We start from the raw sequence: 25975 nt of genomic DNA, 5'->3' as shown, positions 1-25975 counted from the left end.
GGTCCTGAGGAGTGTCCTGACACTGTCTGTTTGTACACTGTCCTGTGACTCCCAGACACTTTCCTGTGACTCCAATGACTGTCCTGGGACAGTCAGGCACTGTCCTGTACACTGTCCTGTGACTCTTAGACACTGTCCTGTGACTCCAATGACTGTCCTGGGACAGTCAGGCACTGTCCTGTACACTGTCCTGTGACTCCCCGACACTGTCCTGTGACTCCAATGACTGTACCGGGACAGTCAGGCACTTTCCTGTGGCTCCTATGACTAAAAAAAGGATATAGGGTCACAGGACAGTGTCTGGGAGTCACAGGACAGTGTACAGGACAGTGTCTGACTGTCCCGGGACAGTCATAGGAGTCACAGGACAGTCATGGGAGTCACAGGACAGTGTCTAAGAGTCACAGGACAGTGTACAGACAGACAGTGTCAGGACACTCCTAAGGACCCCACTAACAGGACAGGACAGTTTTTGCTGCCACTGCTGCTGATAAAATCAACAGGGGTCGCCATTTGAAAGAATACATTTAGAGATCAAATATTGGTCCCTGAAAAGACATATTCAGGGACCCAACAGCTTTATCTGCTACTTTAATCTTACTCCTGTCACAGAAGTTATAAAACTGTGGTTACCTCAGTAATGAACTGTACAAAACTGTTCAGCCTTTCAAACTGTTCAAAAAACAGATATATTGTACATATTTGTTATAATTGCTTTTCTTTTTGTCAATTTTTCGATTTTATTTATGACTCTTGACTATTACAAAACTTGCTGTTACGTAATATTTCCTCTAAATATGTTTATTGTTATGTATCAAAGACCAAGGCACATTCCTTGCATGTAAAAACCTACTTGACAATTATCCTAATACTGATAAGCTAGTCTTGCCTGTGAGCTATTGTTAGAGCAACTTTGACTGATGGGAGTCACCTAAAACATTGGGACGCATTAGGACAATAGTCTCACATTGCCAGACCTTCCTCCACAGCGCTGCAGAGGAAGGTCTGGCTAGTCCACACAGCATTCCAGGATACGAGAAAAACGTGCTCTGGTTTATTAGCATTTCTTTAAACCAATCACAACCGTCGTGGGCGACACTTAGCGCCGGACGGAGCCATGGTGCCACGGCAAAATACTGCAGCCTCGGGAAGGAACTTGTTCTGGTGGAACGTGTGTACATTCAGAAGTTGTTTTAGTCGTGCAACAGAAAACTCAGATTGGACAGATAGTCTAGCTAGCTGTCTGGATTTACAATGCAGAGATCTGAGGATCAGTTAACCATAGTCCTCATAAATCCACCGGAGTTTAGAATGCCAACACAAAGAAAGCAGAAGGTAACGGACATCCGGCTGAAAAGAGTGTCATCTGGCGGACTTTCTGGAGGCAACGGACCCATCCCGGAAGTGGAACGTCATGGATATAGACCATTCTCTTAATACATCCGTGATATAGACTATTAGGACTACAAATATCCAAAGCAAATGTCATGTAAATCCAGCTGTTGCTTTTGAGGTGCTTTGACATGGACACAGGTGTTGGAAGAACAGACCAACAAAAGACAGAAAAGACAGAACAAAGTCAGAAAGAATTCAAGAAAACTTTTGAACATTGTGCATGAGAGGTCCCCTATTCAATATTAGCAGTCATACTAAAAGGGAACAGGATAAGAAGATCAGTCTTTTGTGGATGCAAGCTGGAACAAACATATTTATTGAGTAGTATGGTTGGAGTGATTCTCTCTGTTTTTGAACTTTATTATTTGAAATGTATTTGGCTGCTCCAAAGGCTCTGTATGGGGTACAGATAATAGAGATAATATTATATTCTCCAGTATATAGATATATAAATATCTTAAATCTGCTTTGTAGCTCGACTGTTGATTCAGTCTGGTGCTAATGCATTCTGCTGCTGTTTTGCAGGTTATTTTGTGTTGCCACACTGTGCAGCTGGAACACTGGTAGATTAAAGAATCATCCAGCACAGATGGACTGTATTATAAGGACTGTATTATAAAGAAATACAGCACACACCTGCCCACTACTGGCGCAAAATGTGTGCAAACACTCCATATATACATATATACTGTATAAAAAGAAGGCAGGTGTCTGGCTCAGCTGAGCAGATGAGGGGCCAGTCGAGGGTCTCGTTTCAGCTTCTGATCAAGAGTTTGGTACTTCTGAGGAGCTGCTTCCTTGTGCCTGGAACAAACACACATAAATAATCATATACACACACCAATGTCTGCTCATTTTTCTGCAGTAACAGCTAGCCGACCAATGCTTTTGCATTATTATACTACTTTAAATCGTTACAATGCTTAAAATAAATGAATCTTATTAGTATAATAATATTTTTAAAGTGGAAAATACTGATGATCTGTGTGTGTGTGTGTGTGTGTGTGTGTGTGTGTGTGTGTGTGTGTGTGTGTGTGTGTGTGTGTGTGTGTGTGTGTGTTTGTGTTTGTGTTTGTGTTTGAGTAAGTACATGATGAGGCGTTTCTTGGCCACATGTATTTGTAGTGTTTTCTCAGAGCAGTAGGTCTGGTACTCTTTCTCCTGCAGTTCGGTCATGTTGAGCTGGTTCTTATGGTACCACTGCTGTTTACTCTGCAGCTCTTGAGTCTCCTAAACACAGATTTAACATGTTAGCGTGCCCACAAAAAAAGTTTTATAACAGCAAAGTTTTAATGTCACTAAATCCTCTGTGAGTGTGTGTGTATGTGGCAACAGAAGAATCTGCCCGGAGACATGAGGATGACCCCCCATCAAGGAAAAGGTTAAAAGTTGAGGGATATTGCAGAACGGGGCTCACAACCTGTAACCTCAGTCTGACAAGGTTCTTCTTCTAGGTTTTCACTGTAGTTTCCAAACATGATGTTTCAGATGTCATTAAACAGGCATCAGCTGGACCAACTATAAAATGTCATAGAACTATAACTATGTTATGTTGGTCTGCAGAAGGGCGCAGACCAACATAAAATAGCTAACTGTTGCCTCTGGAAGCAGTTAGATAGACCTACAACCAATCAAAGCAATAGAACGGGTGACGTAGCGCTGAGCGACACGTGCCCCTTGGAGGAGCTTGGCCCGTTTTCATCAGGAAAAAAAATGGCAGCCTGCTCACAAACTTTCTCGAATTCATGCTAAACATTACACTAAAATGTGTTTCTGAAAACATTTGAGGTAGGAAATAGGCAAAACACTAACAGAATATTGATTCATATTTGATCAGCACTGCCTAGTTTGACAGGTTGAAAGAAATTTTATGATCCTGGTGCTGCAATAGACACACCTATAGGACCGTGACGATGATGAGATAAACATTGTGATTGATCTGCCCAGGGCCTGGTCAGCTGGAATCTGCCTAAACCGGAGGGGTGCCAGAGGGGGAAAAGATTCTGCCAGACGCGGCTGGATGCTGAGAAATCTTTTTCTTTCAAATGGCGGAACCCAGCTCCCTCTGAACGGCCTCCTCTTCACAAATACCAATGAGGGTCATTTAAAATGATGATTTCTCCAACAACAGTGTTCTTCTTTTTTTTAAGTTTGGTTGTCCTGCTCTGTGCAGAAGCAGTAGTAAAACGATGGTTCCTGTTGTGCTTGTTGTAGTCATCCTCGTTTAGATATGACTAACCATCTGCCTGACTCAATCATCATCGATGGCACTGCTGGTAACACCTGAAAGTTCCTGCAACATGGATTTAGTGTCTGAGCAGTGCCTGCATTTAGTTCCAGGAACTGCTCTACAAAGCGGGCAGAGAAGAGTGGAAACAAAAGCAAAACCTGTGACATACAGGTTCTGCTATATTGTTTGGATCTCTCTTTTGAGATCCCAAAACACACCTGCAACTACAGCTCATCACCTTAGATGCTGCTAAATGGAACAAAACAGAGATCTTAGAGATTGTAACTTTAAGTTCCTGCAGTGGAAAAGGAGTAAATTTGTTCCGTACCTTTTCATAGCGTTCCTGAATGAGGTTGGCGTGGTCTACCAGTCTCTGTTTAAACTCGGCCAAACAGTCCTGGTGGATATGCTTGGCGTCTCCGGCGCTTAGAGTCTCTGCGTTGTCCAGCCGGATCAGGAGGGGAGCCAGGATATCCTTCTCCTTCTCCTGCAACCACCTCTGCTCCTCGGCGGCCAGAAGCTCCTGCGACAAGCAAAGAAAGTGTTTTGCTTTCCTGAAGGTGTTTTAGCCTGCTTGGTTGTGTAGAACTCTACTTTTGCCAGACATAAGCGGCTGTTTACCGTAAACTGAATTACACTGTTAAATGTGACGTTTGTGGCAATTTTAAATGTAATTTATATATTGAAATGTTTAGTGGGTAGGACAAAATATATGGTAAATATGTAAGGTATAGGTAAGGTCGGTAGCAGAGCCTTCTCGGATCTCCACCGTGTAGGACTCCTCTGTTTCAGGTAAACTGCATTTAAAAACTTACTTAAGTAAAAGCATTAGCATAAAAATATACCTAAAGTACCAAAAGTAAAAGTGCTCAATATGGAGAATGGCGCATTTGATAACAATATATACTGTATATAATTGAATTATAATTATTGATGAATTAATCTGTTAATCACTTTAATGCTGAAGCTGGTAAAGGTGGAGTTAAAGGACTACTGTATATTATATACTGCTGGGTAGTTTAATCCATTATAAAACATCATCATTTGTTAATTGAGTTATATTTTGTGTTACAGTTATGATCTCAACATTGAAAAGTAGTCAAAATTAAAGTAGTAAAAAGAAGTACAATATTTACCTCTGAGATGTAGTGGAGTCGAAGTAGAATAGTAAAGTAGAAGAAAAAGGAAAATAAAACACAAGTACCTCAAAAGTAAGTGTAAATGTACTTAGTTACATTCCACCACTGGTAGGTATGGTTGGTAAGCACAGTTTAGTAGGGTACGGTAAAGTGGTAGGTAGGGAAACAGTCATCCGCATAATAGCAATCAAATTGGGAATCTGACAACCATAACGTGTGGGTAATTTCAGTGTGTTTGTGTGTGTGTGTGTGTGTGTGTGTGTGTGTGTGTGTGTGTGTGTGTGTGTGTGTGTGTGTGTGTGTGCGTGTGTGTGCGTGTGTGCGTGTGTGCGTGTGTGCATGCTTGCGTGCGTGCGTGTGTGCGTGTGTGTGTGCGTGTGTGTGTGCTTGCATGTGTGTCCCACCATTTTCTGTCTCTGGCTGCGGGCCCTGGCAGCTCCGGTTGTCGTCCATGGAGAGAACTCAAGCTGAACATCTCTCTCTTCCTGCTCTCTGCAGGCCACAATGTCTCTGACCTGCTCACACATTAAAGTCCTTAACTCAAGTAGAAGTAGCAAGAGCACAATGTTCTATAAACTCAAGTATCACAGAACCTTCCGGGGTAATTAACTGGGAAATGTTTGACAGAAGGAGTGGGCAAGGACTGCCAGTGGGATGGGTGAAGGTTAGGCCAGACTAAAAAAGATCTAAAAGATCTTTTCCAGACATGTTTAAAAAAAAATCTTCTTAGAATAACATGTTTGGTATGGGTTTTCAAAACTGTTTGTCCGTCAATCAGAAATCCAGAATCTATGATTATTATGGGATGTTACCTCTGAATTGGGACTGTAGCTATACTTTTACTCCAGGGGACACGGTTACCTCTTGCTTAGACTCTTTGATTTGGAGAACCACCTTCTCCTCATCCTTCATCAGAGCCACCAGTATATCATACAGAGCCAGGGTCTTAAGAGGCTTCTCCGATGGATCCACCTGAACCCCCACACACAAACAGATGCACACAGACACAAAGTTATTATTGGAGTGTATGATCTCATAGAATTTTAGTTAAAAAGGCTGTGAACTCTACTGTTTATCTTATTGTGTGTTTGTTGTCTGTACCTGAAAGCTGGATACCATGTCAGGTGTGAAGTCCTCGGCCTTCTTATTTTCTGTTGACTCTCGCGGTTTGATGAAGCTCCTCTTTGAAGAGATAAATCGGTGATCCTCTAAGTGATAGGTCAGCTCAATCCGTCTTTCAGCCAATAGGAACACTCGCTGGGCCACGTCTTTGTTGGCTGGTATGGATCTGTTCCTGTGGAAACGCTCCACCACTTTCTGTTTACACACACAAAACCCCACAGAAACCCACATTGATGCACATAGAAATCCTGTCTAGTTTAACCTAGAATTTTGTGGTTGTGTACTTCCGCTAACCTGTCAAGTTGCAGTTTACTGTACAGGCTAATATAGTCTATGTAGTGAAGACGTTGAGACAAATTAATAAAAAGGTATCAAGTGCATTTTTGGGGAAACATGGATGCTTCACACATCTTCAACATGGCAGCACAGAAGACCTATACAATCAGAGGTGTCAAAAGTATTCACATTCATTACTCAAGTAGAAGTATAGATACTAGGGTTTGAAAAGACTTTTGTAGAAGTTGAAGTATCAACTCAAGCTTTTTACTTAAGTAAAAGTGTAAAAGTACTGGTTTCAAAACTACTTAAAGTATAAAAGTAAAAGTAATGTAAGGCAGAGATCTTCAACAGGGGGTCCTCAGAGTCATTGCAGGGGGGCCTCCAAATTATTGTAGATTTTTGAGTCTTTAAAAAAAATAAAAATAAAATGCCTTAACATAATTCCAACATATTATTAGCAAATATAAATTCACACTGATGATAGGCTTACTGGCCTATAGGTAAGGTGGTCACTAAGATATCAGCCCACAGATACAGTTAATCCTAGATTTACTGTGCCACATACAGTATGTCACATACAGTATGTTACATTAAAATATGATTTATAAAATCATGCCAACAATTAATATTTTAATAGCTTATGAAAAAAGGTATGTAAGAAGGCTTTAGGTTACCCTAACAGTTATTGTAGGCCCAGTTTAATATGCAACTTAATTTCATACAATATGTAGGGGGTCCCTGCTACATCTCACTTTAAGTTAAGGGGTCCTTGGCTTAAAAAACGTTCAAGACCCCTGATGTAAGGGGGGGAAATGCCATTAAGGACAACAGCTTATCTCTAAAACGCGGGGACAAAATCATATGACTATAATAATGTTACAGTATATTAAAATCATACCTGCAAACTCAGAAGGGCTGAAAAAGGTGACACGTAGGTTACATCTCTTCTGTGTTTTTCAGACAACGGCAGCTACAGTCTGGTGTCGGACTCCTCTCCAGTGGAATACAGACACACTTTTACACCGTTTAGCTCTCAGCATTTTATCATGTTTACTCCAGCTGCTTGCTAACGCTAGGCTAACCTGCTTCCAACTGTAGTGTTGACTAGCGTCCCGTGCGGCGATGTTCAGTTCCCTCTAACGTCCGTTTTCGGAGCATCGCGCAGGCACCTAAGGCACCGAAATCCGTGTTGCTATTCGGTCCGGTAGATAACGGTCGTTAAGGCACCGGTGTCGTATTAGCACCGGGTCTGTACAGGTGTTATGGATCGCGTACAAACCAATAGGGTGTCGGAATAGCAATGTTTATACTTCTCATACAACCACAATCACATTCACTCTCTCCGGATGGAGCGATCTGGATAGGGGTTTTTGTGTGTGTGTTTTTTTGAACGATGACTGACGAGCTGGAAAGAAAACAAGCCGAACTGAAATATGAGTAACGAGGCTATTTTTAAAATGTAGGGAGTAGAAAGTACAGATAATTGCGTGAAAATGTAAGGAGTAGAAGTAAAAAGTATGCTGTAAAATAATTACTCCAGTAAAGTATAGATACCCAAAATTTCTACTTAAGTAAGGTAACGAAGTATTTGTACTTCGTTACTTGACACCTCTGTATACAATCATTACCGTTTCAAATTTGGCACAATCTATCCATTCATCTTTTTTTTTTAAACATGAAGTTTTATGGTTTTAAAGATTTATGTCTTCAGTAGGATCAATGGGCTGATAGCAACAGACAGAAAGTCAGTATTAAGAGACGGACTTCTCTCTCAACATGGTGTTTTTTTGTCTTTTCATTGAATTAAAGTAGATAAGAAAAGTAAACATTGTTTTAAAAAGCGCTGGCCAAATACAGTTATTATCATATTATGTGCCCAACATGCAGTGAGTCATGTATCAAACACTGTTAAAGATGTATGGCGAATATACTAAAAAAGCTCCCAACTACTGATACAATTTATAAAATGATGATAAAACAACCCCCGTGTGAATTCCTTTTTTCCTGTTACATATTTTTACCTCCAGCAGTCGGTCATCCGGATCAATGCCCAAATCTGATTCTGAAAGCTGAACAAAGACGACGTGCCGGTAGTAGAGAAAGTCCTTCCGGCCCTCGAAGAACTCTGTCATTTCACATGGTGAGTCCACCCTCCGCACCAGATCGTCAACACGAGCACTGCTAAACTCCATCTCATGCTTTGTGTCTGTGCTCAGAGAGGTGTAGCTGTGAACTGAGCAAAAACAAACATCACTCAGGTGACACTGAGGAAACAATATTAAAGATTAAAGCCCTGATTCTGGTTAACTACGTTCCTGCACATTTTCCCTGCTGGACAAGACGGTGAATTAATTCATTAGTCAGTATAATTTCTTATTGTGATGGTTAATAGTTAAGATTCTCCTGATTGAATCACGCTTTTTAATGTTCTTGTTAGAATCTGTTCAGCATTTTGTATTACCAGAAACCTCTATTTACAGGATTAAACTGAGAAGTCCGGCCCTGAAGTGTGCAAAAGCTCTTGTTCAAAGACATTGTTGTACTTTACTTTTTTGTTATCACAAAAAATAATAAACTAATACAAACTATTTAATACATGGTACATATCCAGTATAACTGCAAACTTGAAATGCCACTGCTAATTAAACATCAAGAGAAAGTAAAATGTTTTTCAAAAGATTTAATATTTTTTTTTCCTGGAGCTATTTCACCCACATCTGTGATTTAAAAAAGAAGACGTTTTTAGCAACTACAAAATCTGCTTAGAATTATTAGTATGTAGTGTGTGACTGGGGCACAGCAACTGCTTTTTACAATGTGTGCTCACAAGTAAGGAGGATAACAAAAAGAGATCTTATCCTTCAAAAGAGACGCTCCACATTCACTGTGTTTTAATTCACCTCTGCCCACTGCAGCTAGTCTGGGTGATTCTGTTTGTTTTTTGTGTGCTAGAGGTGAGGTTAAAATGTGTCTTGGTGAGATGCGAGGTTCTAACTGGACAGCTGCACAAAGCAGATTTACATAAAAGGTGGAAACGTCTTCCACGTTTGAAGCGTTCTGTGGTTAAGTTGTTGGCCTTGTTGACCACCCTCTCCACCAGGTGGTCCTTTCTGTGTTGATACCACTCCTTCACCATGACGACCTCTGTGCCTTCAACACACACACACACACACACACACACACACACACACACACACACACACACACACACATACACCACATGTTATGCACAAACAAATTCCAATGTCATAAACCTAAATTAAGTTAATTTTTCAAATCTGTAGGGACTATGGTAAAAATAATAATAATATGCTGAATTATTTTTCAAAAGTCAAAAGTTTCTCTGAAACACTCACAGTCCAGGTCTTTGTAAGCAGTCAGTCGTGTGCCCATGCCGTCTGACCGCAGGTAAGGTGCAAACCTCTCCAGCTGTGCTTTTCTGTAGTGGGTCACCTTCTGTCCTCCTGGCCAGCGGGTCTCCAGGTCTGAACGAGGAAGCAGAGGCTGCAGTTTGTGGAGGATTTAACAGCACCAGCTTGCATGTGTTTGGTTCAGGTTTGTATTTTCTTTCTCTGCCACATGCACTTTATTTGAATAATACTCAGATGTTCAATTGCATTAAGGTTTTTATCTTGTGGTTCATTGTTGTAGTAACAGCAATATAACAATAATAATAATGATAAGATGATATGATAATAATATAACAATGACATGATAAAATCATTATTATTTGTTTGTTTGTTTGTGTTTGCACATACAACTTAATCCTCCTGTTGTCGACTAAAAAAGACGACTAAAACGTTGGAATTGTTTTTTACATTTTGACCAAGAAAAACAAAAAGTTGCATGAATGACTGAGAAGACAACACAAGGGTTAAATGACTTGTATGTACACTTCCTTGGCCAATAAAGCTGATTCTGATTATGTTTTTGTCAGTTTTTGTGCTCTGACCCGTTGACATCTCCATCTTTATAGATGTAACGACAAATAAGCATTAACTCGACCTTGAAAACAAAAAGGTAAAGAGTGTGTGGGGTAATGTTCAGTATCAGTACCCCGCCTGCACCGTCACATGTGGAGTTACTGTACCTTTTTTTTGGATTGTGATGTAATTGACCCAGGATCGTGGCATCTCAAAAGCCTTGGGCTGCTCATCTTCCTTTATAATGAACAACACATTGTTGAGTTTACAAATAACCTCATTCAGGGGAGTCAATGCTTCTTTTAGCTGTAACTCTGGTAAATCGTGCCATTATTTTCTCTCTTCTCACCTCGGACGGCTTAAATGCGTGTTTTTTTAATGAATCAACTTGGTGTAAAAGGACTAAGGAAAAATGGAAGTAAATGCTGCAGTTGGACACTAACCCCTAACCCTGACAACATCTGGGAACTGGGCAAAGTTTTTCGTCTTTGTTTTTCTATATTTGTCTTATTATCAACAAATCCAAATGTGCAGATCCAAAACTACAACATGTTAGTCCATCTCTCAATACTTTCTGACTTCCTGTCTGTGGCTCTCATTTTCAAGCACATTGGTTCCTACTGAAGAAGTTAATCTCTAAACTTTCATGTTTAAAACAGTCTCAGTAATTTCCTAAAGTTGCTGGTCACTGTAATTTTTATCAATAAAAGAGGAGAAAAATGTGCATTTGTTGGGGTATATTTTCAGCAGCGGATTAAACCAAATTTGGTGCGCAAGTGAATATCAGGGGCAGTTGAGATAATTTTAGTCATACCTGCACTGCTTCTGAGTCTTGCTTTTAAGTCTAATTATCCACAACATACAAACATATGTATATACACAAATGTAAAGCTACATATACACATACAGAAAACACACATACACACCTCCTCATCATTGCTGATTTTTCTCATCATCTTACTCTCCTTTTTCTTCAAGACATCTGAAATCAGCTGCTTTTTACTGGTTGCGCCGTACAGGACTGGCTCCCACACCTTTAAATCTTCCATGTCATACACCACATCCTACACACACACACACACACACACACACACACAGAAAACATATAGCATATTTCTAGTCTAATGATTGTTGTTTGTGATGTGTTGATCTCTAACGACTGTAACTGAATATTGTGTCTGGAGTGGACATGGACTCACAGCGCAGCCGTCGCTGCAGTCCTGCATGTTGACGTAGTAGTTGAGATTGTTCCACGCGCTCTCGATGCCCAGGAAGTTGTCGTTGTCAGTGGAGTAGCTGTTCCCGGTCAGAGGGTCGATGAAGAAGTTCTCCTGGACGCTCCGACTCCCTGACAGCACCAGCACCCAACAGTGCACCCTGAGTCCTCGCAGGGGGTCCGCAGGTCGCTGCTCACTCTCCTGTTCATGAAGAAGAGCTCAAAGGTAAGAGGAGGGAGAGTAGAGACTGGTTTTGTATCTAACTTTCAGCTTTATTTAACAGACCTTTTCTCGTGTGTGCTGTGATGTCAGAACAAACAGTTAGTGACTGTTGATTTGATTCCTGGTCTGGAGTCCATGAGCTACCTTGCGTTATTTTTTATCAGTATGGCTTTTGTTCTTGTTCTGGTTTTACAGTAAGATCACATTACCTGCTTTAGTTTTTGTTCCTGTAGCAACGCAGCTTCTGCATCCTGTTTCTTCTTTTCTTGCTGCATCAGAAAGTGACTCTTCAGCTCCCTAAGAGGTCTCACTGTGTATTTATTCTCCTGTGAACCCTGCTCTGAGATCACACTCTGCAAACATAGAGCACAAGCAAGCAGACATGCTCATCTCTGTGAGTCAACAATCTGGGAGGAAACCCATGTGTTCAAGCTGTTCACCACCCTTTCTATGTACAGTAGATACGCGGTAATGTACACTGCACTTACCTTGACCTCAGTGTCCAGCAGGGGGCACTGCTGCAAGCTCTGGTCGAGCAGACACATCTCTTTGACAGCGTAGCCGCTGACGCAGTAAGCGTCGTAGTTGACGCCAAGCAGCAGGCTGCACAGCAGGGCGGCATATTCAAAACATGTGGCTCTCTGACTCTGCAGCACCGAGGTGGAAGAGAACAGGTACCTGGGCTGGGACAGCAACACACACACCTTCAGTATCACTCATAAACGCTGAAGGTGCATGTGGATGTGTATGTGAACACATACTCAAGAATTATGCATTTAGCTGCTTCTCCAATCTACCTCGTGTTCTACAGTTTTTATGCTCCACATATCTGGAACAAACTCCCAGAAACCTGTAGGTCCGCTGCAACTCTCAGTTCTTTTAAATCTAAGCTAAAGACTTATCTTTTTGATGTTGCTTTTCTTTAAATAATCTATTTTATTAACTTTAATTTCTTATACTGCACTGTAACTTTTATTCTTATACTGCACTATCAATTTTATTCTTGTCTTTTAATGTTTTTAATTTGTTTATTATTGTTTTTTTAATTGTTTTCTAACTGCTCTTTAATGTTTTATGTAAAGCACTTTGAATTGCCCTGTTGCTGAAATGTGCTATATAAATAAAGCTGCCTTGCCTTGCCTTGCCTACAAGTCCCAACTGCACAATCGTTTCTCTTATGGAATTTTTTTTTTTTTTTTCATCCACCTTTCTGAAACCCTGAAACATGTTCCTGAGGTGTTCTGTCCACATAGAGTAGAGTATCTACTACAGTACTGTCATTTAAAATGGGGCTTGCACTAATTCTAATTCTACACTGCCCTGTCTCCGACTGAACATGTCAGGTCAGCCAAAATGAAAGCCGACAGCCCCTCAAACGGACGACGGCACGGAACACATGGAACAGACTCGCGTCACCAACCTCGCCAGACTGTCCAACGGCCGATTATCGGGTTAGTGTGTCAGCGCCTTTAGTCGTGCAACAGAAAAATCAGATTGGACAGATGGTCTAGCTAGCTTTCTGGATTTACCCTGCAGAGATCTGAGGAGCAGTTAACCATAGTCCTCATAAATCCACCGGAGTTTAAAATGCCAACACAAAGAAAGAGGAAGGTAACAGAAATTGGCAAAAAGACATGCATCTGGCGGAATTTCCTGCGACACCGAAGCAATCCCAGAAGTGGAACGTTGTGGATATAGACTACGGTAACTCCAACATGACTGAACGTGGCATGAGGAAACAAACCCTCACACATTCATTAGCCACATCTGCATCTACCACAGAGCCCAGCTCTTGTTCTCTTAAAAAAATTTTGATCAAATGTATGTGTCTGCACCAGTGTTGCTTTTCTCACCAGGTCAACAGGCGGGTCCAAAGGGTCCAGAGACAAGAAATTAGCCACAAATGAGGCGCAGCCCTCCCAGGTGAAAAGTTCAGGGTAGACTGTCGGTGTGGGTCGAAGAGTCATGGACACAAACTTCTGAATGTTATGAATGACAAATATACACAGGTATTAGACAGAGGTACATATAGTAGTGCTGTTTAAAGATGTAAGGACTAGTTGGCATTTCTCTTCCCCGAGAGAAAGAAAATAAAAAAAGGAATGATGATTTCTACTGAGTTGAGATGGATTGTTAATGTTACCTTAACACCACATTCGTTGACAGGGCAGAGCAGCAGTGGTTTGCGGCTGGGAAACAAGTGTGAATACTGACGCTGGAAGTTGTCGGCGATGGCCAACAGTCGAGTCTCGTCGGGGGAGTTAACCCTGTAGGACTCGGGATACAGCTCGTCTGCCTTGTCCAACTTCAGGCTGGTGAAGCACAGGAGGAGAATAATTATTTTATGGTCATAAGGCGTTATACTCATAATCACAAACAGATCAGATTATCAGATTATATCTGATATTAATATGAGGGAATGCAATTCAAGGAATGAAGTCTCGAGTGCATGAGTTTGTTTTTTGAGGTCCCAAACTATTACTCTGGAGCAATTTATATGAGGCTGCAATTAATGATTATTTTCATTAAAACGATTAATCTGCCAGTTATAATCTTGATAACGGTTTGGGTTATCAAATGTCAGAAAGTTGTGAAACAGCCAATTACATTCTCTTAGAGCCCAAGTAGACATCAAAACTATTTCCGTCCAAAGGTCCAAAAACTGAAAAACCCACTCTATAATTATAAAGTAGTTTTATTTCATAATAGTTACCAATCGATTAAATGACACTAAAATGATAGATATATTAAACAGAACAATTAGTAATGGATTGGTCATTTGAAGACAACTCCTGGCCTCCTTCGCTGTGTGTGGTGTGTTTATACGTCGTGGATGCTCACAGAAGCTCCTGAGGAGCTGAAACATGGAGATTACTGAGAGTTTCCTTCAGATCTCGGTCGTCGTCCTCCTCCTGTGGCTCTCCAACTCTGACTTGCTCCTCACTGTCTGACTCCAGTAAGGTCTCCATCTTTTATGAAAGTATTCAATGTAAAGTTTATACAAACACACAGAGGAACCAGTCAGAAACACAGATGTTATCATGAACCCGACTAGCAGCTCATGATGAGTCATTACTTGGGACTATGCACACAATCTGAAAACTTGAAGCAGTATCAACAAGACTTCAGACTACTAAACTCTCAGCACAATTCCATAGCTTTCAATCATACACAATTCCTTAATCAACTAGGACTGTCACTGTAAGTTAGAAATCTTCCAACATTGATGGTTTTGTATTGGTTGTGTATTATAAAACTGTGATACTTACAAAAATGACATTGTAAAAAGTGATGTCAGGGTTTTCACTACCATTATAAGGCTTAGGTGCAGCACCCAAGCCATTTTGGGCACCGCCTAAGCCAAATAAATAAATAAAAACTAAATTACTTTTTTCAGATCTAATGATTGTAGTCGGTCCCTATAGTGGACTTCTTCAGCAAGTTTTATCTTTAAGCTTTTTGAGTGTTATTCATTTATTAATTGCTCTAACGTTTCCAATAATTTAGACACAGATATAGTGGTAATAATTGTCCAAAATTATGTGAAATTGCATTTTTTTTTTCTATGTAACATTTTCTTGAGGGAAGACCCCTAAACTCACCCGCCAAATATGTGTACCTAACTCTTCCACAAACCTAGGTAAAACACTGCAAGTACTAGGAAAAAGTAACGTTAGTATAGTTATAGTATAGTATAGTTTATATATATATATATATATATATATATATATATATATATATATATATATATATATATATATATATATATATATATATATATATATATATATATATATATATATATATATATATATATATATATATTTCTAATTATTGTATTATTGTATGTATCAGGGGCGATTCTAGGATCAGACCTTTAGGGGGGCTCATCCATGGGCTCATCCCCTAATGAGAATGTGACACAGATATAATGCATGCAAAATTGGTAATCCCCCTGCTAAATCTTTTATTTCATTAGCCCATAATCTCTAGCTAGCTACTGAACAACAACATCAGCTAACATTTTTTGACACTATTAACACTTTAGTGGAGCTAAACCTGACACTTTATAAGTCACAGTGATAACGACCAATTTCACACAATGTTCTAACATTCAGCAATTTTAGTTGCTTACGTTTCAATTTGGGATTCTAATCTGCGCCATGAAATTACCAACTCCTTCTCTGGGGACTACCAATTTTACAACAGCACTCCTGCTCTCCCTCTGACAGATTAGATAGAGCCTCAGCCAAAGGCGGGAGTCTGGCACCATAACCTCCGATTGGCCAAAACTACGTTTCTGTTAACCCTTTCCTTGACTGGGTTACAGGTGCATAGCATCAGCCACAGACACACAGGATATTAAACCTGTTTCAAGCCCTTTGAACCTGCAATTGTTTGTCTTCTGTCACTAACAGACAAGTTTGCAAACTCTAACTTGAAGCACCAAAATTGATTTAAAAAAATATATTATTATAATGTATAGGGGGGCTGAGATGAAATTTTAGGATGGGGGCTTGAGCCACCCTAAAAAGGGTCTAAAATCGCCCATGAGTATTGTTTTCTTGTATCTAGCTAGCTAATATGTTCTGTTAATGTTACCTGCCTTTAGGTACTAAGGTAAATTCGCATTCTTGCTAACCAGCATGTTTAACGTTACATCTTCATATAACGTTACTAATTTGCATTAACTTGCCTTGTCCCAATATCTAAAATTATGAATAAAATAGTTGACGTTACAGGGGACATTATAATTCTGTCTACCCAGGCTGGAGAAATATGTTTAAAACCGCTAGCTAGCTAACGTCAGCTTACCAGACTAACGTAGCTACCTTACCAGTGTAAAAAAAAAAGAAGCACCGGTTGCGTTAATAACTGTGGAAGTTGTGGAATTTGAGTTAGCCTAAGATAACGTCAGCTAACGTAAAGCTTCAAGTTAAAATAAGGCATAACATTACATGGGCTATTCAAATATATATTAAAATATCCTATTCAAAGTTGTACTCACCTAGCTAGTCCAATAGAAATGAACGGGGTTTTGTTGGGAAAATATTTTCTGTTCAGCAAACTGACCCTAACGTAGACGTAAACGGGCTTTGGTCATTGGTTAACGTCGATTCCTTTTGAACGATTGAAACTTGGAGCGTTGTTGTACTCGGTGTCCATGGTAACAGCCAGACGTGATGACGTAGAATTATGTTGCCTTCAAGTGCTCTAAAAACATTTGTAGATTCCCCTTTTTTTTCAGCACACAGTCTTGCCGACTTTGAAAAAACAAACAAACTTCATCAAAACTTTTTCTGTTCATATAATATTGGCATTCCTCACAACTTCATCACTTTAAACAATGACATGGACATGTGGTATAGCTACATCTCCCATGTGTTGCATCAAGTCAGCACAAACTTATCATCTGCATCTGATCACCGATGCATGCTTATTTTCCAAGCACTTCCTTGAAAATGCTCAACATAATCAGTGTTAAAATCTATGCTAAAGTAATTCTAAATCTTAATACAAATACCATTTGAATCATGAGTTTAGACGCGTGCGCGCACACACACACACACACACACACACACACACACACACACACACACACACACACACACACAATTGAAATTATCATTAAGTTAACCCAGCACCTCTCTTACACGATTTCACACAACATGAAACAGGGCATGCTGACATCACTGATGCTGCATCCATTATTTTTACAATCTATGGTCTCACCCTACTTTTTAAATTTGGGATTTAGCACAGACACAACATCATTTAGAAACATTATTAGTTAAAGTGCTCATATTATGCCTGAATGAATAGACTGTTGGAAACAACTGCAACGCATTCCGTTTTGTAACAGATGAATGGATAAGATGATGACTTAAATAGGAGGGCGAAGTGGAAGTAGAAATGGATCACAGATAGAAAGAATTTGGGAAAAGAAAGCAGTTAGGGACATACAGAAGGTAAACAGAGACAGAATCTAATCTTATCTAACACCATAGTTTTCATTCGAAGGCTTTATTGCAAAATCCTGGCCATGAAAATATAGGACAGGGACACAGATGAGAACTAGATGAAATGACACAGGCAATGATTCTCCATTTCCTCCCAGCAATATCTATTAGCCTCTTATATGGTAGCTACAATAGATACATTCCACCCCTGGCTGAATCACAATCCTAAAGAGTTAGGGGCCCCTGGGCCACAGCCTATTGCTAACATTTCTTGTTGGAAAGTCACAAAGAAACTACAAACAGACACAAAACTACTAAAAAGAGATGCAAAACAAGGAGTAACAAAACTACCATAAAGAGACACAAAACGACTACAAAGTAGAGACTACCACATAGAGAAGGTGTCTGTCTGAATTAGTGATTCTTGATCTGATGTAGGAGATGTGGGGGCCTTCTACATATCTGTGCCCAGCCCCTCCCCGTCTTATAATCTGTCCATGTCTAGAGGACGTACAGTATAGTGCTCACTCAGGGGAGCAGTATCGTCCGGCAAAGAGAACGCTCATGGTGGGGTTATGTCGGATGAAGAAAAGGAAGGGGTGGTCTGCGATGAACGTGGCAGGAATCACTGCAGAGCGTTCTGATAGGATAGCGGCAGTGGCAGCAGCAGCCTCTGTTCCCTCCTCATTGACTTCTACGAAAGCCTTGTGGATGACTTTTGATAGTACCAGGTTGTTGGCAGGAGACATGCCTGTCAGCACAGGAGAGCAAGAGAGAGTCCATTGCTACCATGCACACTCAGTAAATCAGTAGCCTAATGCAGACTACCTTGTGTTTTGCATAACTGATGTCATGTTTTCGGCATGCTTGATTTCAAGTGCAACCTTTAGGGACAGACTGATCATTTAATGATATTTCTACATGGAAAGTGGAGCTCTTTTATTTGTCTGTTCATATATGTTGTGCTCTTAAAATAATTATGCAGCTTATATGGCATATGTCTCACCAGAAAAGTCACTCAGTGTGACGTTGAAAGCATCCACAACGCCCATGCTGGTCAGGACATCTTTTAAATCATACGTCTCCTCCATCTTAAATCGAGGCAGCCCCACCTGGACCTCAGTTTGGCCCATCATGTCTGAACGAGTCCACTCCACAAATTTCTCATAGGTTAGCTCCCTCTGCAGCTAGTGTGGGTAGAATAACAAGTATTAGTCTTTTAAAGTTTAAAACTGTGCATTTGTTCACTGCGTGTGTATATGTGTCCTACCTTCTCCAAGCCTGTTGTGTCGTCCTCTATGTCATCGGGCAGGAAGATGAGCATGCTGAGCTCCTCCCCTTTATAGAGCATCTCGAGGATCTGTCCAAACACCATTACGTTTTTTATTTTCATCTGATTAGTTACATGTATGGAGAATCTTTTAAAAATCATAAGTCAGATGGTTTCAATCACTGATCATTTTCAAAGTGGAACCAATTGTTAATCACTACATGCTATTGGAATCTGTTCTTAAATTACTGAAATATCAGATTGCATGGCAGACAAACAGGCATGGGAAATACTGTTGAAAAACATGGACATTACCTGGCAGTTGGCCTCAGGAATGGCAATGAGAGGGAATTTACTTTTCTGCTGCATCATCTTCACCGACTTAGTGTCATTCTGAAGACAGCAAACAGAACATTCATTTTTTCTTTTTGACATAATAGGTACGATTTCATAGTTCAAATTAAACATTTTATTATTACGATGGAAGCCCGATATCTTTACATTTTTTACATTTTGAAACCTTTCACTAGACATTGTTTCCTCAGACGAACACCAAAGGAATGTTCTGGGATCAAGCGCAAAATGGCAGGGGAACACATCTACAGGATATTTTTCAGGATAATCCAGAAAATCAATGACCAATGGGAACATATGCATTGTCCTGACACTTCTTTTTTTTTATTCAGGGAAGAATAGGACTAAAATTGGCTTTTCTAGGCTGCTGCAGTTTGCACACCAGTAGTTTCATTGAGCTGCAGCAGCTCAAACTACAAACATGGTACAACATAATAATAAGAACGACTTTCAAGCTGTAAATTTCCATCCAGCTAAATAACTTGGCTTTGTAGCAGTCCACTATCAGAGTGTCCTGCACATTCCAGCTACTGCATTACAGTGCTCAGGTATACGGTGCACTATCATGCTAAATCATCAAGTGTAACAGTTTCCTAACCCAGATGGTCTGGGTTAGGAAACTGTGGACCAGACGGCTGCTTTTGCCCCTTAGTGTTTATCCATCCAGTGCTGGTTTTGTGCAGTGTTACCTTGTTAATCCTAAACTGCGCATCAACTGTAGAATCCTCCTTGAACTGTTGGTTCCAGTTGCCTTTGAAGTAGATGGCATTGACCAGCACCAGGATAGTCGAATCGTCCACAACATTCTGGACCAACAGGTCCTTGATTTTTCCTGGTGAACAGTAATGAGCAAAGACATTGTCATTAAGGCAGACACATGCTCAAGGTTTTCATCCAAAGCTCAAGAAAATTTGATTTCTTACTCTACTGCAACTTCTAGATGTACTAACACTACTGGAAAAGGAAGAACTAGAGAGGCACAACATGAGTAACAGAGCACTCAAATATAGAATCAGAAAACAAGTCAAATGGTAGAAAATTGCAGAAAAGAGAAACAACTATTATAGAAACCCATAGAAGGACACAAAACATAAAGTAAATGTGGGTCAAAAATTCCCTCCCTGTGGCAGGGTTGGGTCAGTGGTAGTGCAGGCGCACATGTAATGAGAGGTTTATGCCTCAACGCAGAGGTCCAGGGTTCGAATCTGACCTGTGACTATTTCCTGCATGTCTTCCCCCTTTCTTACCTAGCTGTCCTATCGAAATAAAAGCAGAAAAAGCCCAAAAAATAATCTTTAAAAAAAATTCCCTCCCTGGTAGTGATATTTAAATGTAAACAAAAACTTGAAACAGTGCTACCTACATGTACCTACCTAAATTATCATGTACTCTCTTGTTGGATCTTGTAAGAAGAATTGCATTGTCACTAATTAAGGTCTGGTTGGTTGTGATGGTTTTAGCAGTTGAACTAAAAGCTTCAAATTAATGCATTTAACCAAAGGAAGTTTTGAGACATCATCATATATATATATATATATATATATATATATATGCTTGATATAGAAATCAAACTTGGAATGGAAACTGCCAGTGTAATGCTGTATGTGACCTCATTGTAACATGTAAATATCCTAGAGGATTCATAGAGGCTGGGGAGGATTAAAAGACACCAAAGACAATGCAAACAAATAAAACTATCGTCAATATCATGTTTTTGTGTCCCCCTTAGTAAAGTGATACATAACACAGAGTATTTACTAAGTAATTATCAAGTTGTTCCTGATTTGTTTCTCACTAATTTCTCAATGAACTAATCATTAATAAACCATTACTTACATTATTATCATTAGCTAGTCTACACAATTTGATAAGGAGTTACTCATTAACTAATGGTTCACTAGCAGTTAGTTCCTCATTCGTTCCTCAATTGTTACCTGCTAACTACTCAAGATTTTGTGTAATTTATTGTTAACTGTTACTGGCCACAGATTTAGTTTCCAATTTATGTAATATATACTCATGAGTTTGTGTGTATGTTAATGTGAGATCAACCTTGGGTCTGCTCCTCCACCCAGCTGTTGATGTTGACCCTGGCAGCATCTGCGCCAGCTTTGAAGTCCACAGACTCCAGCTCTGCGTTGTAGTGCTTTCTGGTTTCTGCCAAGAAATCCTGGAATCATAAACAGCACATTTACACTTTGCACAATACTCACACCAAAATGAAATACTCCCATTACCCAATTCACAAACAAAAGAGACATCAAGGAATACTATTTACATGAGTTTCGTTTGTATGTTGACAGTTTTAAGTTCTAAGAACATAGTAGAACAGATTTTTGTAGAACAGCACTCTCCTATTTTAAAAATTGATTTCCTGAGAGCTGATCATGTAATTTACAGACACCTCAACAAACTGGTAGGACTGCTCCCCGTACAGCCTGTTGGCAAGACTGAGGGCATACGGAGCGTCTGCCTTGATGAGCTCACTCAGCAGTTGGGCAAAGCTCGCATGGACATCATCTTGACCATTCTGGGGTTTCAGGCACTGCAAACAGCCACATATTACAGTATGTTAATATGGATCAATGGTGGTCAGCTTACCTGTTAAATGATGAGAACGGACACCAAAATCATCATTAACCCTGGTGCTCCATGATACAGTTTTGCATATACTGTGTTGAGGACACCATTACCAAGGGAGACAGCTAAAAACTCTTAGCACCTTAAAAGCAATTTACATTTCATGAGTCCATACTGTAAGCCAAAAATTTAAATTCTGTTCCAGAGTCAGTTTTTTGGATAATGCTATATTGGCCATTGTTTCTCATTTGGTCTATGTGCTAAAATGCTGCCGAGTGATTTTGGCGTCAATGTTCTCATTATTTACTGTAATTAGAATGACTTTCAGCAAAACCTCCCACGATCCAGACGTTTTCAGAAGTTTAATTTCTCTTTATGTTACCAGTAGCACCTTTTAGAAAGAATATGGAAAAGGCAAAAACAGACCAAACAAAAGCTTTACCACCATTAAAATAAATATTAAACAACCCAAAAGGGAGATTTTTTTTAAAGCATTTACACAGACAATTCCCTACCATTATGTTGTTTTAAACTGTCATCTTCATTGTGGACCAAAGAAAAATGTGGATGGTGTGTTTTTGTTGCTTTCTCTCCAGACACTGAATTTTCCATCTGCACAATCATTCTGCTGGTTTTGCTGTTTTAAACTTCACATTACACTTCATATTTTCAAATTCTGTTTTAAAAGATGCAGCGAGATACAGAAAATAAGCACGCAAACCAGTGGGAGATTAAGTGTGCAAAACCAAAATCTCAGATTTGCTCACCAGATGGCCCCACCAAGCCCTATCATTAATCATTCCTTTCATTTTGGGTTTGTTACCACCTTGAGTAGATACTGTGGCAGTCTGCTGGTCTGCTGTATCTGCGTCCGCATCTGCATCCGCGTCTGCATCTGCGACTGCATCGCCGACTGCACCGTCGAGTGCGTTTGCATCTGCTCTGCTCCCGTCTGCTTCGGCTTCTCTGTCTTGGTGAAGCAGAGGACCTGGGGGTGCAAATGGTAATTTCTCTTATCATTAGGCTCAAGTTCAACATCGTGTGTGTGTGTGTGTGTGTGTGTGTGTGTGTGTGTGTGTGTGTGTGTGTGTGTGTGTGTGGGGCAGGGCAGGGCAGGGCAGGGCAGGGCAGATTGATGCACAGGTTAACTAAGACTGAGGCGTTGCAACTGCACTCTCTGGTGACTAAATAAACCTCTCTACAGCCTCATGTTGAATCACACATACACACCAAGGCATGCACGTACACACACGTTTTGCTCACCCTAACTGGTGGCTCTCATTCATGATTACACTCTTTTGTTAACCGAGAAAGTCAGAAGTAAAATTCTATTGTAAAATCTTAACGCCTTACACTTACAACCACAATTTATAACCACTATTAAAAATAAACTGTGAAGCTGCCCCGTGCTTTGGCTCTGTTCTATTTATGGCTCTAATCATCGTCTTCACATGTGGCCCAAACATTGCTACATCGACATTCCATGTGTTCAACAGCTGGGAACAAAACCACACATGCATAATTTATCCAAACCAGGTTGTCAGGTTTACAGTGTATCCAATAAAATAAATCAAATGATGAGGCAACCCATTTTGCAACTCCCATTCCTATGTTCCCATACTACAGCATATGCACAGTGCAAGGGTATGGTAATACTGTACAATTTAGTGTACAAACTGATCCTAGCTTTTTGTCCCTTTTTTTCCTTATTGTTTTCAATTATAGTTTCCTTTACCTCAGACAAGATTTGTGATTTGCATAATACATTGCTGTTACAGCACAGTTTCACTGTTAAACTCCCTCAGTGGTGGATAAAGCATCCACATGCTTTTAATTACTAGTTAAAGTAGCAATGACACACTGTAAAAGAAATTCATACATTCAAACTGTTACTAAAGTAAAAGAACAGAAAGTATTGACAGCAAAATGAACCCAAAGTCTGAAAAGTAAGAAAATGTAACCGGCAACTACAGCTACAACTAAATGCAGCAAACAATACTTTATTTATCTTTGAAATGAAATGAAGTAGAGGTATAAAGGAGCAGAAAATGGAAATACTAGTGATAAGGACCCTAAAAATTGTAATTCACTGCAGCACTCGAGTAAATGTACTTAGCTACATTCCAGCACTGAAATTAACATAAAGACAGGACCATAACGTTCCCATTTTGGCTTTCCTGTGCTCATCATTTCTGTGGTCTAAAAGTCACAGAGGAATTTAACTATTCATCATTTTACTGTAATCCAAGGCAGAACAGAACAGATCCTTGCCATTCCTGATGACGCAGAGAGACAGAACGAATACTAATGCATGTTTGGGCACTTTCTCCTGCCACACCCCACTCTGCCAGACAGTTAGTTCAAAGTGTTCCCAGTGGAAATTTGGACCAAAACCCAACAACAAATAATTTACTTATGTTTCTAATATTACTTGGGAGATGCCTTTACTTTTATTACAGTAAGAAAAACTAAGAATACCCGTGCACAAAAAAAAAAACATACCCACACCTTTTTCTTTTGATGCAATAATTTAGTTGAGAAATTCCAACACCATGATGATGCGTGCCATACAAACACTTCAGAATGGGTGTGCTTACATGACAACTGTAACTTTTTAAGTGTTCATTTTCTGTGTGTGTGTGTGTGTGTGTGTGTGTGTGTGTGTGTGTGTGTGTGTGTGTGTGTGTGCGTGTGCATGTGTGTGTGTGTGTGTTATACCTCTGACATCTGTGTGGCTGTGTTTCCTCTGGCCCCCAGCATCACCATAGCCAGAGCTGAAGAGATGCTGAAAGGGGAGTAGAAGATATTCCCCGTCTTGTTGTCATCACTCAGCTTTTTAAACAAAGTCAGAGAGAAGGTGGTGTTGGCCTTGGCTGTCTTGGATGGGGTTGATGCCTTCATTGTGTCTGATGCAGAGCAGAGCATTAATCATCACATTATAAACTGTAGCATACATTTTTATCTGATAAATTGCACTCTCCTGTTTTGACAAGATATGTTTCGTTGATTATGTAAAACACAAACAGCTTTTTAAGTAAAAAGTACAGGAAGCTACTATAAATTCATATTATCCCTTTTGATGAAATCCAAGTTTTCAGCCTCTTGGTTTGATTTGCCAACTATTAAATAGTTTGAAGTCTTAAAATGCAGCTTGTGCAAACCTTTAGAATACACTTTTGCATTGGTATTTTATTTTACAGTTTGGTAATCTAACAACGCCCTCCTTTCCCCAGAAATTTGTAGACCAATCCCCATTCCTAATTTATCATAATCTTTTCACTCACCGATACATTTAAATCTAAATTGATTTAGATTCTTAAACAAAAATGAAACCAAACTCACCAGAATCACAGATATTTCTCACCACTACTCGACCACTGTTCCTTGCCTGGTTGACCCCTGTTATCTTTTGCTATCACCCTTCTAACCTTAACCCATCAAAATCAAATGACAGATCCTGTACTTACTGACAGAGACTCTTCTTCAAGGCAACAAGTGATCTGGAATGATTCAGTTAAAGTAAGACGTGTTGTGTTTGAGCCACCTCTGTGTGATTTTACAGTCTGACACACCCAAGTGCAAGAAAGTCTGGCTGCAGCCTGAGAAATTATCTAGAAATCACACCCATCAGTGAAAGACACACCCACCCATATTATGCTTTGGGTGCATGTATTGTGTCAAAGGGGTTGCTTAGTAAGAGTCTGCTAACCACAGATATCCCACATAATAAAAGGCCGGATGAGTGATGAAGACAAGGTGCAGTCTATTGATTGATTAAGCCAAAATCTTCAGAAACATCATCACTATACAAATGTGATAATCACATTTCTGATCAGCTGCACTGTGAATCAAATACATCAAGCTATTCAAAGTTCTTTGTTTGTATAGCTATGGAAAAGTAAAGTACACTTGAGATGCTGACTACAGTGGGATATTATTTGCTATCAATGACAAAGATCATTTTTTTCCAGCTGCAGTTCTTCAGTAGACAGATGCAACATGACCAACCATGCATGGAGACAATTACCAAATAACATATTTAAAGACATTTTCATAGTCATATAATGTGTGGTCACTAATTGCTCTGCTGCTCACAAAATAAATCATAAGACTTGCACCAGCTATTATATGAATGCTAATTTTTTTTGTACGTGCATGCAGAAGGTTTGTGGTTGTAGTGTTTGCATTTTGTTATCTTAGATGCATCAATGCATCAAGTTTTCTGTTTAAAAAAAGTGAGCTAACCTAATCTTCCACACTAAATGATTTAGTATGAGAGCCACT

At 39.8% G+C, this 25975-nt stretch overlaps 2 protein-coding genes across 4 annotated transcripts; both read right to left on the bottom strand.

Moving 5' to 3' along the window:
• Positions 1-1695: 1695 nt before the first annotated feature.
• On the bottom strand, positions 1696-16670 carry ccdc135 (coiled-coil domain containing 135). Of its 2 annotated transcripts, none has more exons than XM_028569491.1 (18): positions 16536-16670; positions 14369-14496; positions 13671-13839; positions 13381-13506; positions 12016-12210; positions 11737-11880; positions 11288-11506; positions 11015-11152; positions 10256-10325; positions 9522-9650; positions 9187-9315; positions 8187-8398; positions 5866-6081; positions 5626-5736; positions 5169-5279; positions 3954-4148; positions 2486-2625; positions 1696-2199 (listed from the first exon to the last, which is right to left on the bottom strand). In XM_028569491.1, exons 2-18 carry the CDS (start codon positions 14494-14496, stop codon positions 2112-2114), a joined length of 2520 nt encoding a protein of 839 aa, XP_028425292.1. In that variant the 5' UTR covers positions 16536-16670; the 3' UTR covers positions 1696-2111. The 2 variants fall into 2 exon arrangements, with proteins under 2 accessions (XP_028425292.1, XP_028425293.1); XM_028569492.1 differs by lacking the exon at positions 16536-16670 and adding an exon at positions 15663-15705.
• Positions 16671-17559: 889 nt separating this feature from the next.
• On the bottom strand, positions 17560-25241 carry LOC114549176 (leukocyte elastase inhibitor). Of its 2 annotated transcripts, none has more exons than XM_028569393.1 (10): positions 25159-25241; positions 24410-24597; positions 22518-22679; positions 21516-21656; positions 21164-21281; positions 19801-19943; positions 19073-19150; positions 18758-18847; positions 18494-18674; positions 17560-18238 (listed from the first exon to the last, which is right to left on the bottom strand). In XM_028569393.1, exons 2-10 carry the CDS (start codon positions 24590-24592, stop codon positions 18012-18014), a joined length of 1323 nt encoding a protein of 440 aa, XP_028425194.1. In that variant the 5' UTR covers positions 24593-24597; positions 25159-25241; the 3' UTR covers positions 17560-18011. The 2 variants fall into 2 exon arrangements, with proteins under 2 accessions (XP_028425194.1, XP_028425195.1); XM_028569394.1 differs by having other exon boundaries at positions 25034-25225.
• Between the last annotated feature and the right edge of the window lie 734 nt (positions 25242-25975).

The sequence above is a fragment of the Perca flavescens genome, chromosome 22 (genome assembly GCF_004354835.1).
Source record: "Perca flavescens isolate YP-PL-M2 chromosome 22, PFLA_1.0, whole genome shotgun sequence".
NCBI classification, from domain to species: domain Eukaryota; kingdom Metazoa; phylum Chordata; class Actinopteri; order Perciformes; family Percidae; genus Perca; species Perca flavescens.
The sequence above is the reverse complement of the archived record's forward strand: the minus strand, read 5'-3'. Positions and strand labels throughout refer to the sequence as shown.

Coding starts and splice junctions, on each gene's coding strand:
- ccdc135 (XM_028569491.1), bottom strand. CDS start 14,496: ATGGAGACCTTACTGGAGTCAGACAGTGAGGAGCAAGTCAGAGTTGGA. Junction 12,211..13,380: donor TGGACCCGCCTGTTGACCTG/GTGAGAAAAGCA, acceptor TTGCTGTCCCAG/CCCAGGTACCTGTTCTCTTC. Junction 5,737..5,865: donor ACATGGTATCCAGCTTTCAG/GTACAGACAACA, acceptor GTGGGGGTTCAG/GTGGATCCATCGGAGAAGCC.
- LOC114549176 (XM_028569393.1), bottom strand. CDS start 24,592: ATGAAGGCATCAACCCCATCCAAGACAGCCAAGGCCAACACCACCTTC. Junction 21,282..21,515: donor AGTCCTACCAGTTTGTTGAG/GTGTCTGTAAAT, acceptor TTATGATTCCAG/GATTTCTTGGCAGAAACCAG. Junction 18,675..18,757: donor ACACAACAGGCTTGGAGAAG/GTAGGACACATA, acceptor TACCCACACTAG/CTGCAGAGGGAGCTAACCTA.